This window comes from Pseudopodoces humilis, chromosome 6 (genome assembly GCF_049639895.1).
Source record: "Pseudopodoces humilis isolate 2021_Gansu_Grassland_sample_001 chromosome 6, ASM4963989v1, whole genome shotgun sequence".
NCBI lineage: Eukaryota > Metazoa > Chordata > Aves > Passeriformes > Paridae > Pseudopodoces > Pseudopodoces humilis.
In genome coordinates this window covers 5,801,343-5,822,913 of record NC_142205.1, presented here as the reverse complement: position 1 = coordinate 5,822,913, position 21,571 = coordinate 5,801,343, and the positions used below count along the sequence as shown (strand labels likewise).

Below are 21,571 nucleotides of genomic sequence, written 5' to 3'. Positions count from 1 at the left end.
GTATTCTGATAATCCTTGAACAAAAACTGGTTGAATCAGTTTACCTTTGATAGAAATACCTGATGTTCTAGAACTACAGCAGAGCAGCTCTGACAAGAAACAGAATGTGCTCTGACACCAGTTTTGTACATATCCTGTACTCAAAGATGGGTTCATTTTTTTAATGCTGTACAAATTAAGAAATCACAGCAGTGAATTCTTGCTTTATTGCTCCTTGAAAGAAGTAGGTTAGAATTTCAACTCTTCAGGTCATGGAGAAAGACTGAGCTTTTGTACTGCCCAGCTGTAGCTGATGTTTAAACAGGAGACTTAAACAGCAGGAACAAGTGGTTGAAGTCTTGTTTTATTCAGCTGACAAAGTGGCAAATGATTAATGGCAGGTTACAAACATTATTTTGGTTGGATCACAAGCCCACGTGTAAGATGGGGAAACATTAATTCTTACACAAATTGTAGGGAAGCTTCCTGAAGTTGGTTGTCAGGACAACTCAAAACCAATAAAAATACAACAGGTGGTGAAATTAAATACAGTGCAAGGAAACAAGACAGTACCCGTGCTTTGATTTACCACTTCCAGCCCCTGCCAACAGCTCTGTTTGAACCCTCAGGAGATCGTGGGCTTTCTCTCTGGCACTGAACAGCTGAACTGCCTCCAAAGCTCCAATCCTAGCTCACTGCACTTGGGTTGTTCCCAACCCCACAGCACTGGCGTATGCTGTCAAGATATCCACAATCTGTTTGGTTTCTAGGGTCATCCGCGCTTCCGTGAGCCAGTCGTGTGCCACCCTCCTCGACTCTCCTCGTAACTGGTTGACAAATTTGGCTGCCAGCTCCAGATCTCCCTGTTCGATGCAGTAGGAAGCGTAAGACAGTAACTTAAATGTGTCGAGGTCATCGGGGCTGAGCTCAGCCGGTGGCTTCAGCTGCTGAGGGTGGAACACCAGCAGTGACTGCACGTAGGACAGGAAGTATTGGTACAGGCTGTTCCTCGTCTCGTCGATCATGGCCACTCGTTTTGCCAGTTTTTGGACCGTGTGGAACCGTGCTCTGAGGGCCTCCTCGCTGTACACGCCCCGTGTCAGGGACTCCTCGGGGAGAGCTGCTATTAAGGCTTCCGTGAAGGCGTTGTCGGCGCAGCTGGCCTGGATGGCCCTCACCGCGCTCCCCAGGGGCTCCGTGGGACCGTCCCCTGTGCCTGATCTCATGCAGTATTTGAGCGCTTCCACGGAAAGCCACAGCTGATGGGCCTTCCTGGCCTCCTCTTCTGCTACTGCGTGACCTGCAAGGGAAGCCAAGAAGGGGCTCTCAGTTGGGGACACATGGCTTTGAGAACAAGCAGCAACAGCCATCCCTCTCCTCCCTCTGCTTTCCAAAGCAGCTGCCCCTCAGCACATGCTCTAAAGCAAGTCTGTCCCACAGTTTAGAGCCAGAACAAGACAGCTTTTGGAAGGACCACTTCAGATTGCTCATCTGGGGTTTGCTGGCTGCTCAGCAGTGTGAGCTGTGTGCCTAAGCCTGGGTTTAGATGCCCAAGTTTGGGCAAGGGGACTTTGGGGAACTCAGTTTTAGTCCTTAAAGACAGAGAAATTCAGTGCTCACTCTCGACTGCTTGCTCAATTCCCTTCAGCCTGGCATAGGCAGTGTTTATATCCAAGGTGAAGTTGTCAAGCTGTTCCTGAGTAAGGCGTCTGAACTGCATCTCCTGTTCACTGAGCTTCTCTGATAGGTTCTGAAACAGAGTGTAATACAAGTAACAGAAACAGCTGGTAAATAATATCTACCTTATTTTTAAGACACATTTATAGATGTGTAAATATATAATATTTATATTATATATAATATATATAACACATATTTATTATATTGTCCTTGTTTGGGCCCATGCATACAGTAAATACAATATACTAGTAAGAGACGTTATTGGCATGAATCCAACAGTTACTGCAATTGTGTCAAAAATTTATCACCTATAGCAAAAGCTTTTCAGATCAGTCTGAATAAAACCCACACATTGAGGCACTCTGTATCACCTCAGGGTAAGCTTGCTTCCCTCCCCAACCCCCATTTCAATCCCCTGGAACACGGTTCAGGGCTCTTGTCACATGAAACGTGTGCTTTGCAAGGGTTTAAGTATCCCTTTAATTCCCCTGGGGACTCCTCTCCCTTACCTGCTCAAATTCCGTCTTCAGATCCTGCTCCTGGATCTTCAGGACATCTCTGAGGTGGTCGGTGTGGGCAGCAGCCTGGCGCCGGAGCTGGGTCCGCATTTCGCTCTCCATCACCTCCCGCACCTCTTCCACCTGGACATGCACGAGGGGTGTAATGCACCACCTACAGCTCAGCTGCTTGTCACACACTGCCACAGTATCACATCAGTGATTACTGGGGGACACCTCAGAGTAGTGGCACTGACAGAGCCTGTCTTTCATTTTAAAGACCTGCTGAGGTCCAGTTTTACAGCTGAGCCTTTTGCTAAAGATTTTAAGGAATAGAATTGTGGTTCACCATGTCAGTAACTGCTGGTTACTTAGTAAGCACTTCACGCAGCTATCAAAATAGTATATAAAAAATACAGAACATGTCAAATCAAATATTCAAAACACTGGAAGCTGGTTTATAAATGAGCTTCCAAATAATAAATAAGTAAGACTTTACCTTTTCCCTACGTAGCCCTATAATGGCCACACATGGTCAGATCCAACAACGAAATTCTTTTCAGTGAGGGTGGTAAGCCACTGCCCAGAGAAGCAGTGGCTGCCCCAACCCCTTCGCAAGATCATGCTGGATGGGGCTTGGAGCAACCTGGTCTAGTGGAAAATGTCCCTGTCCATGGCAGGAGGCTGGAACAAGGTGATCTTGAAGGTCCCTTCTAACCCAAATCATGCTAGGATTTATTTTGATCCAGTAATCCTATCTCCAACAGGAGACAAGTAACTTCACAAAGTCATTCCTTGTATGATTTTACCATTCCAACTTTGCAGCCATTTCCTTGCTCAACATCTCCTTTCCATGTTTAGCCTGGGGGTCACCTATGCGAAGTCTCCCACTACCCACAACATCCAAGTTTTCCCTTTGGGTTTTTCCATTAACTCTTCTCCCTCCTTTTTGAGCCTAAGATTTAACCAGGTCCTTTAGGCCACCTTACCTTCTTCTCCTGTTCTAGTTCAATCTCATTTTTGTGACGCTCCAGCGCTTTGGCCACGGCTACCTCAAAAGCTGTTTTATCTTCAAGTTTCTGTTTCTCCAGGGCAGACTCGATGTGCTGCTGCTCCCGGACGCGCTGCTCCGCCAGCTCCTTGTTGAGCTGGTCGATGCGCCGGTGGGCGTGCGCGATCAGGGAGTTCAGGTCATCTGTGGACAACTGCCCAGCTGAAGGAAACACAGGGCATGAGGGAGGGACTAGAAACCACAGGGAAACCACTGCAGTGCCCTCCCACCTCCCACTTGAGCACTCTGGGGCTCCAAGCAGTTATTGATCAGTGAGCTTGCTCTAGGGAGGGTCTCTGAGCACTTCAAGCCCTTGACCTCTTCTAATGCCCATGTGAGACCACTTCCTGAACTGCATTTTCATTCCAGGAGAGAAATTATCTTCGTTTCTTCCAAAATATTCCCAGCTGTAATTTACACTTCCATATCCATGTCACACTCAGAGACTGGCAACAGCTCTGTAATTTCTTGGTTTTTACACCACCACTTATTTTCCCCTCTGCCAGCACACAGAGCAGCAGGGAATGTCACTGTGAGGGACATACAGAATTACATTTTCTCTTCAACAGACCTCAAGATCAAGTGCTCCTAATCAGATTCCTTACCCCAGGTTTTACCCTTCAGATTTGGCTACTCAGAGGGCAGCACAATTCATAACCACATTGTACCTGGGAGAGGAGGACCAAAGCTACCACTGCAGCATTTGGTGACCTGAGAAGGGCTTTATAAAATGCTGCAGCTCATTTTGCACTGGCTGCCAGTTAAATAATCTGGATGGAAAGCTGGGACTACCTGGGAAAGCATTCCTTCAGGGTCTAAAGCATGACTGCACAGTCTTTCATCACATTGCTGTTGAGTGCTGGACAAAGGACTGGCACAGAAGGACTTGGAGCAGTGGTGCTCATTGTCCAGTGGGAAAGCTGACCAGCAGCACCAAGCTCAGTTGTTGGATGTAAAAGTGTTACAAAAAGATCAGTTTGTGGTTTAAGCAAAGTGTGTAAAATGGACTGGAAAGGATCCCAAGGCATACCTCAGCCTGAAATATTCTAGCAATGCCACATTTCACCCTTTGTTGATAACTGCCTGTAACTTAAAGCCATGCCCCACACAAACATAAAGAAGGACAAAGAGAAGCGATAACTTTCAAGGGACGAGAACAAGTGACAGTAACTCACCTAAGTCAGTTATCTCTGCAACAGAAAGAAGTTGGGAAAGTTAATGCACATTCACTACAGCAAGGCAGTCAAGCAAAAGTAAAACAGAAAACTAAGAGCTTATCTACAGTGACTTAAACATGAGACCAAGTCCTTAGGAATTAAGGAAGAACAGTGTGTGGAGTATAAAAGTCTCTGTAACACAGGCAAGACCTAGCCCAAGACACCCCAACCACTAAAAACACCCTTGGAAACCCACAGATGGACACTTGAATTCAGCCAAAGCAAGGAACAGAAGTTTGAAGTAGGAAAGTGCAACAGGACATTGGAAGTTTTAGTCTGACATTTTTAGGTTCTTACAGAACCTAAAATCTAAACAGAAGCAGTTGGTCACCAGTAAGAAACAGGGCACATGGAAGCTACCAGGAGCTTCCCTTTCCTCCCACAGAATGGCAGTGATCGCAAAACCCAAGATTTTTCTTCTGTGCAAGGAAAGGCAGCTCCATCTCCAGAGAGCCTAAATAAGTTTTTTTTCTGCAGAATTAGCAACACCTCAAAAGCAAACTCCACAAACTATTGGCTAATTTCAAACGTTTTCCCCACATATACTGGGTGTGGGATTGGCCGTTTTTTAAATGAAAACTGACCATTCCAAAGGTCTGCTGTAGTCATTTAGCCAGGAAAATTATTTTGTGGACTAAGGTCTACATTCCTAAAGCATAAAATACCATTAAGAAAATCTGTTGTAATTCTGCATTGTATACTTCAAAAAAATATTAAGGAAATACTGACAACACTTCTATTTTTCAAATGGCAGTTATTACTTCTATAAAAAAATCTGTAACCTGGAAATAAAGCCTTAACAGCTGCTTCTGAACACATCAGCTAGAAAAGTCTGAGATCACTTAGTACATTTATGTTAAACCCTGAGTGGAAATATCTGGAAAGCTGGGGTTTTTAGGGAATTCATTTTTCTGAACTACCACAGACAGTAATTGTTCCATGGACATGCTACACATGGGTTCCTGCAGGAGCTCATCCACAGTAATGAACACACACAATCCACCTCCTGCAACTCTGCTTGTCTTTCAAATGAAAGCAGTTAAGGCAAGGAGTGTGCAGGGAGCATTGCTGGGGGTGAGCTGACTGCACTGCTTTTGTGCTGCACTGGCTCTTGCTACAGGTGTGTTACTGTGTCAGTTTAATTCAGAAATAAAATGTACTGCAGCAGGCAGGGTATGAACAATGAAACCTCTCAGTTTCAGTGATGATGTAGAAAAATTCAGGGAGTTCTTTATCAAACGGTGTTTTATAATACCTCTAAATCACAGAATCAACCAAGTATTTGATTACTGATTAACACAGATTTGACTGAAATCTGGAATGAACTGGCTCCCTTCCTGAAATACCAGGGAGGGGAGAGATGTTCATACAACCAATATGCTATTTATCACACAAGAGCTACATTTTGTGATACTTCCCACACAGCACAGATAGAACTAATTCTCTTCATAATGCCTGCTTTAGCTTACTTAATTTAGTTGTGAATCATTTTCACTTCAGACCAACCAAATACTGTGAAAATTTGAAAACTGGGATGCTGGACATTGAGTGGCCAAGCAGTACAAACCACAGTGCAACGAGCATGAGGTAACCCCCCTCCAATGGGAGACTTACTCATCCCCTTCCAGCCAGGCTTCACGTCAGGGGTGATGCTGTCGAGCTCCCGCTGGAACTCCTCTCTGGCTTTAGCCACCAGCTCATGGTACTGAGCCACGATCTTGGCCTCAGATTGTGCTGCCTGAACCTGGAACAAACAAGGATGAGATTAATTTGGTTTTCAAGGCAGGGATTGAAACTGAAAGCACATACAATTTAAAGCCAAGCCCTGGGATACTGGCACATATCAAGCCCCAGTCCAAACAAGGCATACTCGCTTGGGACAGCACAAAAACCCACCCTGTGATATTAAACCTCTTACACAATAATTATTTGCTGGAACTATCACAAATCCATTTTGCTTCACATGCCCACTGTAAGAGCCAGTCTGTAGCCTGTACAGGACCAAGAGTATCTTGAATTCAGTTTTTATCTTAAAACATCTCCAGCTCCTTTTCTTTGCTCACAGTGAGTTCTGATGCTCCTACTATCAGGCTATATTCACTCCAAACATATCTGATGAATTACCAGCTCTCCTGCAAAGGGAGATAACCTTCACCTTTACATTTCTTTCCCAGTCTTCTGAACTGCAAAGCGATTTACCACCAAGTCATTAGCACACAAACTCCTCCCTAACCCTGTGGTAAATTACCTTGGAATCAAGTGGAAAGAATTACAAGTTGCCAACAGAAAGGACTGGCACCATCAAGCCACCTGGACACTTCTCATGAAGATCTTGCCATGTCTGATTAGTGGCAATATAACCAGCTCAAAGCTTGAGTACAGCTATAAGAGGATGCATTTACAATTCACAATGCCCTGGAAGTGGTCACAGCACTGAGCCTGTCTGAGCTCAAGAAGTGTTTGGACAACACTCTCAGGCACAGGGTGGAATTCTTGGGGTGTCCTGTGCAGGACCAGGAGTTGGACTCAATGATCCTGATGTGTCCCTTCCAACTCAGCATATTCTGTGATTCTGTGAAATATCTCACCCCCTGCAGAGGATTTGGGAATGGGTGGTTTGCACAATCTGCCAAGGATTCTCTACTCTAGAGGAAATTACAGTCTGAGGAAGCTTTACCTTTTTCACCACATTGTCCAAGTCCACAATCATATGATGGAGATTTTCTTCTGCAGCAGCAATGTGAGGTTTGGCTCCTGCCAGCTGAGACTTCTTGGCCTTCTCAATGACACCCTTTGTGTTCTCTAACTCCTCTCTGAAAAGAGAAGCAGCTGCTAAGTGTAACACATACAAGGCTTATCACACCCCAAAAAATTTACTTTATGCTGTTGGTACTCACAGGAAGAACTACTGGGTAACTCTACTGGTGCTTCCTATCTACCAACTCTAAGATGCTTTGACTAAGGATTATTTTTTTCCCACAGCCTGAAATCTAAAGGTGTCACTGTGGCTATTCCATGTAAAATGAGAATTATTTACACTGCAATTAGTATTCAGGGTTTAGCTGGAGGGAAGATGGAAGTTCACTAGAAAGAGTTAGTATTAGTCAAACTAGGTTAGAATTAGACAGTGGACATTTCCAGCACGTAACAGCGGCAAGGACACATTTTTAATATAGATGTCTTACGCTTGCAGCAGTGTTTTGGACATGGTGACTGGTGAAGATTAATGAGGATGGGAGAGAATTTATAGGGCTCTGTAAAGATAGATTATGGATTTTTGTAATTAGGAAAGAAATGCTTTCCTCTAGCACAATTGGAAATCAAGGAAAAAGTGAAAAAATGCTCCTTTTCCAAATCCATTCAAACCAATGGAGGTTTCCAATGACCTCATTAGAATAAGGAACAAGCTTTAAAATAAGTAAATTAAGAAAATAAATAAAAGCAAAGATATCCAGTAGAGCAATAGAGAATGAAAGCTGGTGCATGTGGGGTTTGCATTAGCTTTGTTTTAACAATGAAAACTCAATTACACCTCCCACTAATTTTAGTCAGCACAGCAACACCAAAGATAAGGGAAGTTTACAATGTGATAGCGACCATGCAGTTTCAAGGAGGCTGTTACCCTCTCAACCTTAGAAGCATCAAAGGGTTTCCAAATTTATTTCTTGGAACTTCATTACAAGGTCATCTTGGAGATACTGTTTGTCATTTTATTCCTGCTCCTTCAGTGCCCACAGACCACACATAGGGCACATCAACACAGGTCATACAGACCCCTGGGTACGAGCAGTGCTGCCATTCAGAGTTCAAGTTTTTCTTAGGCATGTGCTCAGTAAAAGTCTAATTGCTTAAAAGCAATTCTGTGGACACAGGGAACTGCCAAAGGATGCTGCAAGGTTTAATTCCATCATTACAACTAAAAGAAGCTGGTGATGTTACTGACTCAATATACAGAGTGCACTCATGGAGTCATCCTCGAACAGTTTGGTTTGAAGGGACTTTAAAGATCATCTCATTCCACCCCCTGCCACAAATAGGGACACCTTCCACTAGAACAGGTCTCTCAAGAGCCCCATCCAACCTGGCCTGGAACGCTTCCAGTGATGGGGCAGCCACAGCTTCTCTGAGCAAACCATGCTAGAGCCTCACCACCCTCACATGGAAGAACTTCTTCCTAATATCCAATCTAAATTTGCCCTCTGTCAGTTGGAGCCATTCCCCCTTGTTCTGCCATAGTAAAAATGTCCCTCCCCAGCTCTCTTGTAGCCCTGTTAGGTGCTGGGGTGCTTGAAGCACCCAGAGCCTTCCCTTCTTCAGGCTGAAGTCCTTAGTTCTATTATTAGGTTTATTAATAGGTTTATTATTAACAAAATTATTCAACAATAGTACTAGAAGGACTGTGTTGGTTTTTTTTAATATCTTGCTTGGACTTACCAGCACTCCATGTTAGTACTAAGGAGATAAACAACTTCTTAAAAGGAACAGGACCGTTTCAGACTCTCTGCTACAGGGAGGACTTTGTGCACAGGCACCCAAGGTTTGCACATGTCAAATTAAAATGCTCACGCTAATGAGTATTAAACTGTTTTTTGATTTGGCACAAACAGATCATTCAATATGACTCCACACTTTCTAGAAACTCATCTGGTGTTTGCCAGCCCTCACATGAGCAATGTCATTTATTACTCCAAGACTTAAGCAACTCACTTGGCTTTCAGAAGGGCGTTGGCAGCTTCATCCACTGCCCTCCTCCGGTCCTTCAGCGCATCCTCCAGCGTGCGCCACTGGGAGGATTTTTTCTCCCCAGCATCCTGGGAAGCACAGATTCCTCATTAGGGTCATTACAATTACTGAACAATTACTACCACAGAGTGGAAGCCTGCCGAGATTCACATGTCGCTGAACATTTCCCTCAAACTGAGCACCATTCTTGTGTTTTCCAACAGCACAGCTGGAAGCTCTACAAGTGATGTTTATCTTCCAGCACTTTGTTTTGGTTTTGTTTGATTCTTAATGGTTTTTCTCCCTGAACCACAGGGAAGAGCATACATGAGGATCACTGTATGGTGCACAATGTATTGTGGGGAAAATCTCCACACGTATAAAAGTACTTTAATACTTTAAAATTGCTTTTAAGCTTAATACTTAAAGTACCATAATACATTCAAAGTTGGTTGATTTTAAACAAAGCTTAGTATAAGCTTAAAAGCAATCTCTTAAGGCAGTTACTTTACTAGGTTAAGTCTTGAGTGCTTGGTTGGTTGCCCATGTTTAATTGCTGCTAATTGATTAACAACTGGATTTTATCTCTGCTCCAGAACTGAATGGGCAGTGGCAGATCCACACAAACCTCAGCATAGGCACACCACAAATGTTACCCACTTGTACATTCCCTATTTCCTTACAAGAAACAAAAAATCCAGCAAGAGAATGTTGGCAAAGGGAAAAAGTTCAGTGGAATTATTGGGGTGGACAGCGTGACCTTAACTAGGTAAAAAAAAGGATTGGGAATTAAAATAAAACTAATTAAACTACAGTGTAAAAATTATTTATGTCTTAACTTGAATTTTCTTCTTGCAAAAAGAACATAGAGGAGTTGGGAAAAAAAAAAAACTCAGCAAAATTCAAAATCAAAACCTCTGTATTATTTAACTATACCACATTTCACAAGCAGAAAAGTTTAAACTGTGATAAATATAAAGGCATTGCAAGGAAAGATTTCAAGTTTATTTTTAATTGAGATTAAAGTTTTGCTAAATACAATGAAAAAGGAAAAATTTTCCCCTCTTGCCCAATTTACCTCAGACTCATCCATGGCCTCCTTCAGTATTTGGGAATGGGCATTCACTGCTTGCACAGCTGACTCCTGGGCAGTGATAGCCTGAAGGGTTACACGAGCAGTTTTGTTCAAGGCTCCTTCTAGAGTTGCTGCAAGGGCTGGAAAAGAAGTTAAGTCAATTAAACAATAAAGAAAAGACTTTATAATTAGTAAAATTACATGTTACAGCCTATACATCTCTTATATTATTTTCTATGATCTAAAAGTACTGGTCAGGTTGGGAGCTAAACAGCCACCTACAGAACAAGGTCACCAAAATGCTCTCCTCATTTGGAGCAGGGTTTTAGGGGCAAGGCTGCACCTACAGCAAAACACCACCCACTGGAAGACCTTTCCTGTGGGTTTGCAGGGGGGTGCAGGTATATCCTATGTTCATTTGTTTTAATGGTTCTTAAGAGAAAAAAAAGTAAATTTTTGTATCTTCCTTGAACTTTGAAGTTCATTCCAATCTCAAATTTTCCATTATTTTTCAATTCTCAGTTGCTTCTGAGTGGGTGGAAGAAACTTCACCGCTACTTCCTCTGCCAACTCAAGACAGGGACAACAACCAAGAGGTGTGTGAGGAGCTTAGGACAATAAAGCCAATACAATTCCACAGTTCTGTCCCATGCAACACACACAGGAATAGTGACAGTGTGGACTCACCTGATACCTTCTCTTGCTCCTCTTTTTCTCGCTGGGCAAGCCGGGCCGCAACTTCTTCTGGGGGGCGTTCTTTTATAGCAGGGGAACCTTCAAGTTGTTTACCTATTTGGAAGGAAAAATGAGTCAAACTGCTTAAGTGGAGAGTCAAAATTGGTGTACAGATGTTACTAGTAGGGAAGTAACTATCAAAACTGATTTTTATAGCTGGTATCACTTTGTAGATCTGACTTCTGCTCAAAGCCATGCTGGAACTACCTGAAGAATCTTTATATCCATAATTATAAAGGCCAGTCTCACAACTTAAAGACAAGAGTACGGACACCCGACATGCATTTGGAGATTTTCCATAGTCTAGTTACAAAATTACACAAAACTCAGAAATCAAAAGCAAAGCAAGAAGTGAGAAACACGGAGCCAAGTTTAAATTTCAAGTGAATCTCTGTTCTTGCTTTTTTTCAGTTCTCTTCTGGCACACTTACAAAACTCAACCCAAACAATGAAGGATGAGTGAGAAGGCTATGGTGGATCACAATTATACTCTATTCCCTTGCCTACAGCCACCTAAAATGCCTTTAAGAGCAAGAATGGATCTAACTAATGCTCAAGATCAACAGCAAGTTACATCTGAACTGAGGAAACAGCCCAGAGCTCTCAGCCTCAAGCTGCAACAAAACCCATCAGATCACCTCTGAATAATGCTGATATTACTCTGCAGCATGTACTTACCCCTGGCATGCTTTCTACAAAATGTGTTCATAACTAAAAGAATTTATGTAATCTAATCTCATCTGGAAGAGATCATCATCTCGAGGCTGATGTCTCTTGTTGAGTTTAACAGTGAACAGTTTCTTCACTTGTCCCTGGGCAGAGATACCTGACTGAACAGCAGTCACAAAGCCACCAGGAGCAGGGCAAACTGGAATGTGCAAGTTCAGTTCAGCACAAAGTGCTCTTGTGCTCACACCTATACCTGTCCCAGGCATCAGTCGCAGCTCTCACTGTGTTAAAAATCTATTAACAGATGACAAAGGTTTTCTGCACAAGGCACAGAAACTCACACCTTTAAACAATGACAAATACCAACACAGAAGCAAGAATGCATGCACGTGAAACTAGAGGATTTGGGTTTTCTTCATTGTAATTCATATGATTTTTTTCACCTTCTTCAGTCTGTATCCCCGGAGCTGGCACCGACATGGCTACCCCTGTTGCAGAGATGATCTGTGCTGCAGCCTTGCCTGCTGTTAAACAGTTGCAGAACACACCAGTTAGTACAGCTGGGGAGACGGGCTCCGTCTGCCAGAGAAGCACAGGCCACAACATCTTCGGCCAGGGGCCTGCTGAGCTGGTGAGGAGGGGCTTAAACCAAAGCTGCTGGGAAAAGGGACCCAGGAAAAGGGAACCTCCCTTCATGGAGACATGGTGGGATGGCTCCTGTGACTGGAGTGTTGGAATGGAAGGATGAAGGCTCTTTAGGAAGGCCTGGCAGGGGAGACAAGGAGTGCAATCACCCGCTTTGTCAATGACCAACTGGAGTGCATGCAGCTCTGCCTGGGGATGGATGAGGAGCAAACCAAGAGTTTATGGGTCTGCATTAAAGGGAGGGCAGGGACAGGTGACATTACAGTGAGGGTCTGTTACAGACTGCCTGAGCAGGATGACCAAGCAGATAAGGCCCTCCATAGATACAAAGGAGCTGAATAAGCCAAGAGCAAGTGACATCATCTCCCTGGATTTCTGAAAACATTTGCCACTGTCCTGCATGACATCCTTATGTCAAAACTGGAGAGACATGGATCTGATGGCTGAGCCACTCTGTAGATAAGGCATTGGCTGGATGGTTGTACTCAAAGAGTTGTGGTCAATGGCTCAATGTCCAAGCAGACACCAGTGAGAAGTGTGTTTCTCAAGGTCACTGCTGGGACTAAGACTGTTTAACATCTTTGTTAGTGACCTGGGCAGTGGGATTGATGCACCCTCAACAGGTTTGCTGATAACATCCAGCTGAACTGTGCAGTCACGCTGGAGGGAAGGGATGCTCATCCACAGGGACTTGGACAGGCTCAAGAGGTGGGACTGTGTGAGCCTCATGAAGTTCAACAAGCCCAACAAGACCAAGTGCAACATCCTGCAGCTGGGTCAGGGCAAGGCCAAGCACAAACACAGGCTGGGGGGAGAATGGATCAAGAACAGCCCCCGGGAGGACTTTGGGGTGCTGGTGGATGAGAGGCTCGTCATGACCTTGTCACATGCACAGGCAGCCCAGGAACCACCTGTGTCCTGGCTGGATCCCCAGCAGTGCAGGCAGCAAGTCAAGGGAGGTGATTCTGCCCCTCTGCTCTGCTCTGGTGAGGCCCCACCTGCAGTGCTGCATTCACCTCTGGGCTCTCCATATTAGAAGGACATGGACCTGTTGGATCAAGTCCAGAGAAGGCCACAAAGACGCTCCGAGGGCTGAAGCATCTCTGCTGTGGGGACAGTGTGGGAGAACTGGGCCTGGAGAGGAGAAGGCTCCGGGAAAAGCTTCTAATACATTCCACTACCAACAAGGGGTTACATGAGAGCTGGAGATGGTCTCCTGACAAGGGCATGGAGTGACTGAACAAGGGGGAAGGGCTTCACACTGATAGAGGGCAGGGTTAGATCAGATGTTAGGAAGAAATTCTTTATTGTGAGGATGGTGAGGCACTGGACCAGGCTGCCTAAAGAAGTTGTGGCTGCCCCATCCCTGGAAGAGCTCAAGGCCAGGTTGGATGGGCCTAGTGGAAGGTGTCCTTGCCCTTGGCAGGGGGTTGAAATGAGATGATTTTTAAGCTCCCTTCCCAACCATTCCATGCTAAGTGCTATAATGTAATATCAGGGACATAAGACTTAATTTTTTCCTCTGTAGAAACATATTAATTGGATATGGATGTTATTATTTCCAGAAGAAGATGATTTCCTAGATAAATAGCAACAAGATATTAGTTACACATACAGAGCCATTAGCAATAAACATAAAAAGACATCACAACTGCTCCTCTCTAAATGAGTTCCATTTGATCTGGCTTTACAGTAGCCCAGTAATTATCCAAAATTAAGTGTCTTGTATTTGCAAGAGCCTCAGAGTCCAGCACCTGAAGTTCTCGTCCTGCCAAGTCTCATATCTTAACTATGAATGTTAGTAACTATTCATCTTAGATTCCAAATATCCTCTAAATTAAATACATTTCCTAAAAAACAGGGGGCAAAACAAAAGCTAAAGCCATTTTAGGCAAATGCTATGACTTGGAAAGAAAATAAAACATTAATTCTAAGAAATTACAACATTTACCCTCAACCATTCAAAGGACAATTTTCATCTCCTCTAACATATATGATACAGGGCATCATTACATCATTTGCTTATTTATACATGACATTTTATAAATTTACCTCCTTTTTCCTCTGTAGGAGCAGCAGTTTCAGGTTTTGGAATTTGGGATTTGGAAGCAGGCTGTTTAGACTCTTTCATTACTTCTGCTACAGATGAGATCTTCAGTGGACCTTGATGTATCTTGAAAAGTCAGAAATGAAAAATACCATCAGTTTTTTCAAACAGTTTGGATTTCACTGATTCCAGTACAATAGAAAAGATCTTTTCCATATCCAGGTGTCTGTACCATATATCTGAGCTTCAAAGTGTAAATGAAAACAGCTATCTAGTGTCTTGACTTGATTTTTAATTCAGAAGGAATTTTCACAGTTTTCACTTCTCCAAAAATACAGGTAGAATTGTGGAGGTTTTCACTATAAATAATTACTTATTAAATTATGCATAAAAAACAAATAGTTTCATGCCCCAAATATCCCAAACACTTCTGAGTGTGTTAAATGAAGAAACCCCAAGTTTGGCTTCACTGATTTCCTTTTCAAAGGCTTCAGATGCTGTTGGTTGGGGCAGATAAACATTCAAACACAGAGTATTGTGACATTTTATGTTATTAATCCCTAAATATCCATTGTGGAAAGCCACAAGGTAAAAATAAAACCATCTGAGTTAGAGCCATGACTGGGGATGTAGTAACTCTGCTGATCAATCTGGTTTGTAAAATTCCCTAGTGCCTGGGAAGCACCAAGAGCTGAATGATCACACAAAGTGTAGCTAAAATGAGAAGAGAGGAAATTTTGTCGACTGATATTCCCCCACTCATTAAGAACAACTTTCTTAAATTCAATTAAAAATATTTTGAGTTTCCTGAAAGCCAAATGGCTTCTCAAAGCACAAAAAAAACATGGCCAGAGCAGATTTTCAGTATTCTTGATTACTGGGAAGTGTTTTCTTTCACATGCAGGAGCAGAGAAACTTCCAGATTCCAATTTCCGTAGTTGTGCCAAAGGCAGTATCAGATTCTCCTTTCTCCATGGTAGTGCCACTAAGATTTCAAAGTATGATGCTTATGCCTGGCTCTGTACCATTCAAATCTTTACTCATTCAAGAATGTTCTCAGTCCTCTCTAAAGTAAGTTCAGTTAGAGTAAGTTTTGTAATTCTGCTACACCACTAACTACACACTAAACCTCTAGTAAAGCAGTTAAATTCCAACCTGTCACCTGCCTCTCTCCCCATTTTATTTCTGAGTATAAGCAGAGCAGCTATTCAGCTGGGATTCTACTGATTATTTTAATGTAAATAAAAATAAGTTTTACAACCCACACACCACAATCATGAGATGGCAATAGGAAACATACAAGCATCACTTTTGCAGCACCAAGTAGGAACTCAGTTCATTATTCTTACACCTTAATTTAAGGAATCTTAAACATTTTTAATTCTTAGCACAAAGCAAAATTAATCAGAATCTGAAACTTAAGTGCAGATACTCTCTTTAAAAACCAGAGAAGTGAATGTGTGCGGGTGGATGGGAAACACTTACTGGTTTCTTTGGCATTGGTGTGCTGGAAGGTGCAGGGCCAAGTGCCATCTCAAAGAGTTTGTCAGAGTAGGGAATGGCCTTCTCCACGCTCTCCCGGAATTGTTTGTCATAGCTGGCATACAGGACGGTTCCACCTATCCCTCCACCCACAAACAGGAGACCTGCACCAATGACTTTGCCCACAGAAATGCTGAGGAGGAAAGAAGAGAGTGATGTAAATTACATTATATGGCAAACATCAGTTTGTGAGTCTTCAGCTTACAGCTGAGGACCACCACTCTGTTCCAAGATCTGCCAACAAGCCCAGAACCTGCTTTAAATCACCTTCACCCTGGTACAATACTGGTTAGCGACTAACCCGAAGGTACAATGGCAGCCCACAACTTCCACAATAAATACTGATCATCTTAAATTTCTTCATCTAAATCTGACTGAACCAAACAAGGAACATGAGAACAGGTGTTACTCCACACAAAAATCCCCACTGCCAGGAGTCTGCTCTCATGTGAAACCAAGGAGCAGATTCCCTCTTGGCCACTGCACCTACAGAACCAGTTCCACCCTCCAAACCCTGCTACGTACCCAGACTCTCCGGAGTGGGTGGCATATCCACGGTACAGGTGCGATGGACGGAGTGAGGCTCTCACACACCGACTGTTCTGTGGGGGCAGGAGGCAGGGTTAGCAGTGAGCACAGTGAAGCATCTCCCCCTCAACAGCAGGACTGTTTGTTGATTTGCTCCACTGCCACAGCCTCAGTGTGTCTGTAGGAAAGCTGTGACCTAGAACAGCGCTGGACTCTTTTCTGTAAACACACGGACAGCTTTCCCATGTGCAACTTGCAGGTTAAGGGCTTTTTAAGCAGCCATTAAATTATTTGAAAATTTAATTTAAAATTTGAAAAACAAGAAGGAACAAACCCCTACCCCAGCTTCTTTCTGCATTTATTTTGCTGATTTATGTAACGGGCAGGACAGCTGGGTTAGTTTCAGATGCACTTCAATCTCATGCACTAGAACAGTTCACTGTGAGCAGGGCAGGACACAACAGCTGTTTAAATGCTTAAAACTATTTTTAATTATTAAGATATACAAGCAATTCTCCTTGAGCTTACAAACCAAGACCTCTTCTTTAAAAGAACTAATAACCTGTACACTTTCCAGACAGACATCATATTACAATATAAATTAAATTAGTATATGAAGAGTGATATTTTATTATATTCTATGTAACAAAATCCACATTACCAAGATTTTTATCTTCTCTGAAAGACTGGTTAAGCTACTCTAAGACTACAGAAAGAAGAAAACACGCTGTTGCCCTCAGAGATTTTTTCCCCATGTGGGAATTACTAACAGGGAAGTACAGGACTCCCGAGAAATCAAAGCACATGGTACAAAAAGAACTTTTCCCACAGTTGAGGTATTTTGCCCAACAGGGAATTTTTTCTTTAAAAAAGAAAAAAGTGGAAGATGCTTCACTACAACATAACCCCAGAAGACAACTTTTTCTATTGCCTTTTGTACATGGCAATAACATGCACAACTCTTGTGGTTTAGGTCCTATCCCTGTCCAACAGCACAGACAGGAAAAGGCAGGAACACTGCATTCTTATTCTTTCCACAAAGGCAGCCAAAGCATTTTTAATTAGTAGCAGGAGCACATGTACAGCGAGAGGAAACATGCTCCTTTTAGCTCTGAGACCTTCAGGAGCCCTCACTGTGGGTGGTTTTCTGGATTGTGATGGATAGAAAGGGCAATATAATAAATATATTCTGTAATGTTTTTGATTTTCTGACTTCACTGCCCCAGGAGCACTTCCTGAGGCTTCACTGGTCCTTTCAAGGGGAATTTCACTAATAAAAGACTCACAAATCATTTTCTTATCAACTTTTGAACATGCTCCTGACTCCCAGTACACCATGAAGCACAGGAGGAGCAAAATAATCCAGCATTATGCATACAGCTCAATCCAATAAAATAAGAAGGGAAAAACTCCTGATTTTCTGTTCATCAGTTCAAACTGAATTTCCAGCACTTTGGGATGATGTTATTTTAGATGGTGCTCCCTCAGAAATAAGCCACCACTTGTGAGCCTCCTGGCCAGGCTTTCTGGAGGCTATTGCACCCTGCATCATTATCATTCCCACATCCTTGCTCGGGCTGGAGCTGCCTTCTCGGCCAGCCCTGTCCCTGGTGGCTAAAACCCCCACTCACACCTGATGATGGCAAACAACACTGGATCCATATGGCTCTACACCCTCAGCAAACATCAGTTCCTGCCCTCGGGATCAGGCTGTGCTCAGGGAGCCACCAAGGCAGAGGAGAACACCTGCTTCTCTTAGCTCAGAATTTATGTTTTATTCACCAGAAGGGGGTTTTTGGAGGGATTATTGATTTTAGTCCAGATGCCCTGTGGACCAGATGATCATTCCAGATCACTTCCAGCCTGGACTGTTCTAGAATTAAATTCTCATTTCTATTTATTTTTCTTTGAGATGAGAGGAACCAAAACACAGGCCGTCCATCTCCGGCACTGGGATTCACACATGTTGAAATGGGAGCTGTAATTAAACCCAAAACAAGCCCTCATCAATTGTATCTTTTAAGACATTGCAACAGATTTCCACAGCTAGCCAGGGAACAGCAAATTAAAATCTGTAGGTATCCACATTTTATAAACAGAATCCCAAGTTCAATTTTTCCTCCGTCATATACAAATACATGAACACCTCCAAAAAACCACAGATGATTTAAAAATCAATTTTTAAAGAAGCATTGCTCTCTTTTGGCCACCATAATAATATTGCTTGTATCTGCTGTATCACCATAATTTGGAAACTTGCAGGTAGTTTCTAATCTCCCCTTTGCATAATTTCCAGGAATTTGTAAATTTTTAGACCCCTGCCATTTGTAATAATGCCTCAAAGAATTTTGGAGAAATACATCACATGTGCTTTGCTGCACCCTTCAAAAAGCAGAAATAAACCACTTTCTATCCTGCAGAAGAGAGAAAGTTCTTTGGATGAGGCAGCACGAACACAGTAAGGATGCCCACAGCAAGGGCACTGCAGGGTGCCCCTTCCTCCTTCTCCAGCAGTTCTACAAAATATTTGTTTCACTCAACTTCTTAAATGCTTATTATTTTACATTCATTATCTACTATTTAATCACCACAGGAATCACTTTGCAGGGCATGTCTCACCTTCAGTCTGGTTAATATTATGAGCCCCAGTGATTTAAGGACATTTAAGGATATCCATGTGAACTCACCCTGCCATAGTGCTCAGAGCAGGAAGGCATGGCAGAACATCATTAAAACAAATTAAATTTGCCTTGCAGGTTTATAATTTATGTGTAACTTCAAATAACCATGGCCAGGACACACCATCCTCTGCTCATTCAGTTCCAGCTCAACCTCTCTTAGGCATCAAGCTCGAGCATCCTGATCCAGAATTTCTGTAACATAGGATTCATGCATTTAAACAGAAAGAGGAAACCAGAAACTTCAGAGTAAGACAGAGGTAAGGTACAACAACAGAACTCTGATTTCCCATCCTTCAAGACTTCTGCCAAATATCACATACTTTTACTAGAAACCCTATTTCTTTTAACAGAAAACTTAAAAAATATTTCAAGAGAGAAGTCTTTCTGCAGCACTGCACATGTAGCAGAAAACATTTCTGAAAGTGATGAAGATCCCCTTCTCTCAATTTACTTTTACAAGTTTAGTGATGCTCCATGCACAGACCTCACAGTAGGAAAGAATGAATAAAGTTTTCCCAGTCTCCACCATGAGCTTTCTGGTACAGATAACAAACTTCAGAGACTGCTGTGCCATCTCTGTGTTTTCACAGTTCTTAGGGATAAATTCTCCCCTGTGAGGGTGGTGTGGTTGCCCAAAAAAAACCCTGTGGATGTCCTATCCCTGGAGGTGTCCAAGTCCAGACTGAACAGGGCTTGGAGCAAACTGGGATAGTGGAAGGTGTCCCTGCCCAGGGCAGGGGGTTTGAAATGATAAAGCCTTAAGGTCTCTTCCAATCCAAAGCACTCTGTGACTCTTGCACCAAATATTTATAGCCCGATGACCAACTTCCAGCTGCAAAGCACCACCCTGGCTGTTCCGGAGCTGTACAGTCATTCCAGACACAGTCTTCTAAAGGCCCAGCACGTACAAATCGCCTCAAGTGATAAATATCAGCCAATGCCTGGTTTCTGTCTTCTCAACTTCCAGAAGAAACTTTCCACAGTCAGGCAAACCCAGAGCCTTTTTTCAGTGGGCATCAGGTTACCTTCAGAGCAGCAGAGGAAACGCAGCTGCTGCAGTGGGAAAGGCTGGAGCTTTAGAGGGAAGAACAGCTTCTCCTTTGCTAAATCGTGTGAACAGAGGGTAATGAACACGGGGATGAAAAGCAGGATAAAAAAGTGATCTAATCGGGTTATTTTTTATCAGGCAGCTGAAATACAATCTGGGGCCTTGGAAAAGGAGTCACCCTCACCTATAAACCCTTGTGGCTTCCTAAAGTTGGCCTACTGCTTTAAAAAGGCTCCACAGCATATCACCATCCTTATCTCTGCTGATAAGCAGAGGCAAAGGTCCCGGACATGCAGCACGAGTCCCACGGGCACTTCTGCCCTCGGCATCGCGTATTGTGTCCTTTTCGTGTCCCACCGCGTGGACAGGAGCCCCTTACACATGAGCGCTGACACTGCTCGTGTCACCACGCTACACAGCGGGACGCGCCGGTCCCGACCCTTCGGGCGGCCGGACCCACCGGGTTCAGGAGGGGCTGCGCAGGAGGCCGCGCCGGGAAAGGCAAGGTCACGTCCTTCCCCGCCGGGGAGCGCGCCTGCCACCCATCCACGCGCCATCCGCGCGGGGCCGGCGAGCCGTGCGCGTCCCCACCGAGCCCCCGCCGGCTCACGGACAACGCCCGCAGCTCCCGGCGCTGTCCCGGAGTCTGGGCCGGGCGCGACGCAGCGGAGCTGCGGGCCCGGCACGGGCATGGCGGTCGAGACTACAGCCCCCAGCAAGCAACGCGGAGCCCCGCCACCCCATTCAGGACTACGAGTCCCCGCGTGCTTTTGCGGCGGTGCCTCATTCCGTCCCGCGCTGTCCCGCCGCGGTGCACGCTGGGACTGGTAGTACATCCCACCGACCAGCGCCCGCCCCCCGCCTCCGTTGGCGGTCACGGCCGCCAGTCAAAGGCTGCGCAGCCAATCGCGGCCCGCTCGTGCGGAGTCATTCAGCGCGCGCCGAGCCGCGGTCACAGGGACTCCCCCCTCCCCACAGGCCTGGTCCGGCCGTACCGGTCGCAGGGCTGGTTACAGCGGGGGCGGGTGGCGGGGCTCCCCCGGGGAACGCTCACCTGCTTGGCCGCGGCGAGCCCCGCCCGGCGGCACGCCCGCAGCATGGCTCGGGGCGGGGGGCGGCGCGGCCCGCGGGAAGGCGCCTTGCGCGGGTCCTGCCGGCGCCGCCTCCGCCCCCCCCTTCAGCGGGCACTGCGCCTGCGCGGGCGCTCCCGCCCCGCCAGGGGGCGGCCGCGCGTGACGGGTCTCGCGTGGCCAATGGGAGGGCAGGGCGGGCCGCGCGACGCCTGAGGGGCGGGGTGGTGCAGGCGCGCGGGGACGCGTGCGCGGAGAAGGGCTCGCGCCTTCCGGGGAGCCTGCGGGCGGGCGGGACGGAATAGAGCGAAATAAAACAAAAATGAAAATCACGGAATGGGTCAGGTTGGAAAGAACCACAATTGGTCATCTGATTCAACCTCCC

General features: G+C 44.8%; 1 protein-coding gene across 5 annotated transcripts; it reads right to left on the bottom strand.

Moving 5' to 3' along the window:
- Positions 1 to 327: 327 nt before the first annotated feature.
- On the bottom strand, positions 328 to 21,274 carry IMMT (inner membrane mitochondrial protein). Of its 5 annotated transcripts, none has more exons than XM_005517915.2 (15): positions 21,171 to 21,274; positions 16,385 to 16,461; positions 15,803 to 15,992; positions 14,323 to 14,443; positions 12,069 to 12,149; positions 10,909 to 11,010; positions 10,225 to 10,361; positions 9,132 to 9,235; positions 7,102 to 7,237; positions 6,039 to 6,168; positions 4,383 to 4,397; positions 3,146 to 3,369; positions 2,169 to 2,300; positions 1,600 to 1,729; positions 328 to 1,279 (listed from the first exon to the last, which is right to left on the bottom strand). In XM_005517915.2, exons 1-15 carry the CDS (start codon positions 21,213 to 21,215, stop codon positions 672 to 674), a joined length of 2,232 nt encoding a protein of 743 aa, XP_005517972.1. In that variant the 5' UTR covers positions 21,216 to 21,274; the 3' UTR covers positions 328 to 671. The 5 variants fall into 5 exon arrangements, with proteins under 5 accessions (XP_005517972.1, XP_014117649.2, XP_014117660.1 ...); XM_014262174.2 differs by lacking the exon at positions 21,171 to 21,274 and adding an exon at positions 19,075 to 19,095; XM_014262185.2 differs by lacking the exons at positions 4,383 to 4,397; positions 12,069 to 12,149.
- Between the last annotated feature and the right edge of the window lie 297 nt (positions 21,275 to 21,571).

Coding starts and splice junctions, on each gene's coding strand:
- IMMT (XM_005517915.2), bottom strand. CDS start 21,215: ATGCTGCGGGCGTGCCGCCGGGCGGGGCTCGCCGCGGCCAAGCAG. Junction 6,169..7,101: donor TGGACAATGTGGTGAAAAAG/GTAAAGCTTCCT, acceptor TGTTTGTTCCAG/GTTCAGGCAGCACAATCTGA. Junction 1,730..2,168: donor TGAAGACGGAATTTGAGCAG/GTAAGGGAGAGG, acceptor ACTCTGTTTCAG/AACCTATCAGAGAAGCTCAG.